The sequence below is a fragment of the Cynocephalus volans genome, chromosome 6, assembly GCF_027409185.1.
Source record: "Cynocephalus volans isolate mCynVol1 chromosome 6, mCynVol1.pri, whole genome shotgun sequence".
NCBI lineage: Eukaryota > Metazoa > Chordata > Mammalia > Dermoptera > Cynocephalidae > Cynocephalus > Cynocephalus volans.
This window is the reverse complement of record NC_084465.1, coordinates 105,546,725-105,549,495: the sequence shown is the minus strand read 5'-3', so window position 1 is coordinate 105,549,495 and position 2,771 is coordinate 105,546,725. Positions and strand designations below refer to the sequence as shown.

The following is a 2,771-nucleotide window of genomic DNA, read 5'->3' as shown; positions in this document are numbered from 1 at the left end:
CCAGGCCCTCTGCACCTGCACACTGCACAGAGGGGCAGGAGAGAGGCTGGGACCCTACCCCACCTGACGGCCTCTAAAAACTGTCTTTAGCCAAAGGGAAAGACTCCACTCCCCCCCCCCCCGCCCAGATTCCCAAGGTACCCCCTCAATCAGAACTTTCTTTTCCAAAAGTCTGCAGAAGAAGATACAGAAGGTACTAAACTACTTCCTGGGACCATCACTCTTGGCTGAAAGTTAAAAAGACACCTGCCCAAGAAACACCATAGCAACACCCCCACGTTGGATGCCAAAGCTCTGAGTTGCCAAAGAGCCCACAAGATCTGAGTAAAATGAGCAAAAGTCACCTGCCAAATAAAGCTTGACAAGAAACTCGATAGCCTGTCGGTTTCCTTTATGCAAACAGCACGAACCTGGCTTCCCTCCCAGGTGGGCTAGACACAACCCTTCCTCCAGGGAGGCCAGGGAGGGCCCGGGGGGCTCTGAAACCCTTGCATGCTTGCAGGCGACAGGTACTGTGCCTGGTGCGTTACCCTGTGATACTTGTGTCCTCTGTCGTGTGTCTTTTCATGGTGCCAAAGGCCACACTATTCTGTCTTGACCTCCCCCCACCTCTGCCCATCTCCAAGAGTCTCTAATCAAGACCAGGCTCTCAATCTGAAGAACTTATCCCACTCCATGAGAGTGAGATGAAGGGGGGTAATAAGTTACCTCTGTCTTCCCTGTCCACAGATTAAGCCTGACCTGGTCACAAACATGCCACATCACCTTGTGGCTACCTTTCAAGGGCCTATTATGTGCCACAGGTTTTTTGGATGGCTGGTTGGTAAGGGGATTGAACCCTGGACCGTGGTGTTATCAGCACGATAACTGAGCTAACCGGCCAGCTGTACATTTTAAACACAAGTCCCTGGTCTCGAGTGCTGGGTGGTTGGGGCAAGTGTGAATTATGGGAGCAGAACAGTGGTGCCAAAAGCCCTGGGGTGGGAAGCAGGTCTGGTGTGCTCCAGAAAGACAAGGTCATCAGGGAGGGAGCAGAGGGCAAGGGGTGGGAGATAGATATGGAGGAGGGGTCAGATTTCGTGAGGTCCTGTCAGCCAGCCAATTACTCTGGGCTGCACTCCCTCTGGAGGCACTGGGGAAGACCTGCTCCTAGCCTCTTGGCTTCTGGTGGCTGCCCACACTTCTTGGCTTGTGGTTGCTTTAGTGCATCTCCTGCCTGGAATCTCCCTCCCTCAGATAGGGAACCTTGTGTTTGCATTTAGGGCCTATCCAGATTGTCCAGGATAATCTCCCCATCTCAAGATCCTTAGTAATATTCGCGGGCTCTAGAATTAGGACCTGGACATCTTGCAGGGACATTATTCAAACCACCATGGCCACTGAGGATTGGGGGCAGAAAATTGGCAAGATCTGATTTATGGTGTTGGAAAATGGATTCCCAGTGCTCACAAATGACAAAATTTCCTTCCAACAGTGGTCCTTGACTCCCCTCCCCATTCCGTGCTGTATGGGCATGTGAAGTCTTGCCAGAAAGCAGTTCCATGATATTCTCAGAGACCTGTGACTCCCAAAAGCTTAGGAGCTACTGCCTTTCAAGAAGGTTTCAGAGGATCATACTTTCAGGCCCCGAAGGAAAGAGTTATAAGGGTTCTTTAGTTTTATGGAGGTACAGCTTATACTGGCTGCACAAATTTTAGGTACACAGCTCAATGAATCACTACCAAGTGTAAGCAGGTCAAGAAACCCACCACTTCCAGCATCTCCAGAAGGCCCCCATGCCCCACCCAAAGGCAGCAACTATTCTGACCACATCTCACAAACTGTCAACAGCTCTCTTTGGCTGGGTATTTCTGGGATGTGGGGAGGGGTCTGTATGTGCCCCTCCTGCTCCCAGAAATTCTATCTGCAACTCTCATCCCAGCTACAAGGAGGACTAAGGAGGCACACAGCAGGGCAGGCTGCATCCTGTAGGTAGTGATAGCTGCTGTTGGCTGAGGTTTGAGTCAGGTGTCGGCTCAAACTCAGGAACCTGAGTGGGGGTGGGTTCCAGGAGCCCAATTGTGATGTCAGCTCCCTGCCTCCCACCCTCACAGCCCCTCCACACGTGCCCCCCAGCCACCTTCCCTCCCAGTCCGGAGAGACAGGCAAAGTGGGCAATGGGTTCCCACTGTGCCAAGCTCGGCACGGGCCATGGCACGGGCCACAGCACGGGCCACGGCACAGGCCACAGCATGGGCCACGGCCGGGGCCATGAATCCTCTATGAAGAAGCTTGTGGCCTGTGTGAGTCAGGACAACTTCTCCCTGTCATCAGAGGGTGAGGAGGAGGAGGAGGAGGAGGAGGAGGATGAAGAGGAGGAGGAGCTCCAGGTGCAGGGCAAGCTGCTGCTGAAGGAACCTGAGCTGCAGGAGGACAGCACTAGAGACAATCCTGTGGCCCAGCAGAGCCCCGAGAGCAAGCAGACACACTCCTGACCCGCGACGATGGCCCAGGAATGGCTGCCCACCATTGTTCTTTCAGAGAAGAGTCAATAAAAAGTCTCCAAGGAATTCTCCTTCTCTCTGGTTTCCTCTAGCCCTGTCCTTCTGGTGCCATGGGAGTAGTGTGAGTGTTCGTGGATGGGTGTGGGGGGAGGTCAGCTGCCAGGGGGTTAAAGAGGAGGGTCAGTGACCTTCTTCCTGACAGCCAGCCAGAGGTTCTCCCTGCTCTGGGAGCTGGAAACCCTCTAAGCCTTTCCCATCTCCAAGGTAGGGGATTCCTCTCCAGGCCTG

The 2,771-nt window shown here is 53.7% G+C and overlaps 1 protein-coding gene across 1 annotated transcript; it reads left to right on the top strand.

Annotated features, from left to right (window-relative positions):
- Positions 1–2,156: 2,156 nt before the first annotated feature.
- Positions 2,157–2,474, top strand: PRM3 (protamine 3). The gene has a single exon (XM_063098737.1). It carries the CDS (start codon positions 2,157–2,159, stop codon positions 2,472–2,474), a length of 318 nt encoding a protein of 105 aa, XP_062954807.1.
- Positions 2,475–2,771: the final 297 nt, after the last annotated feature.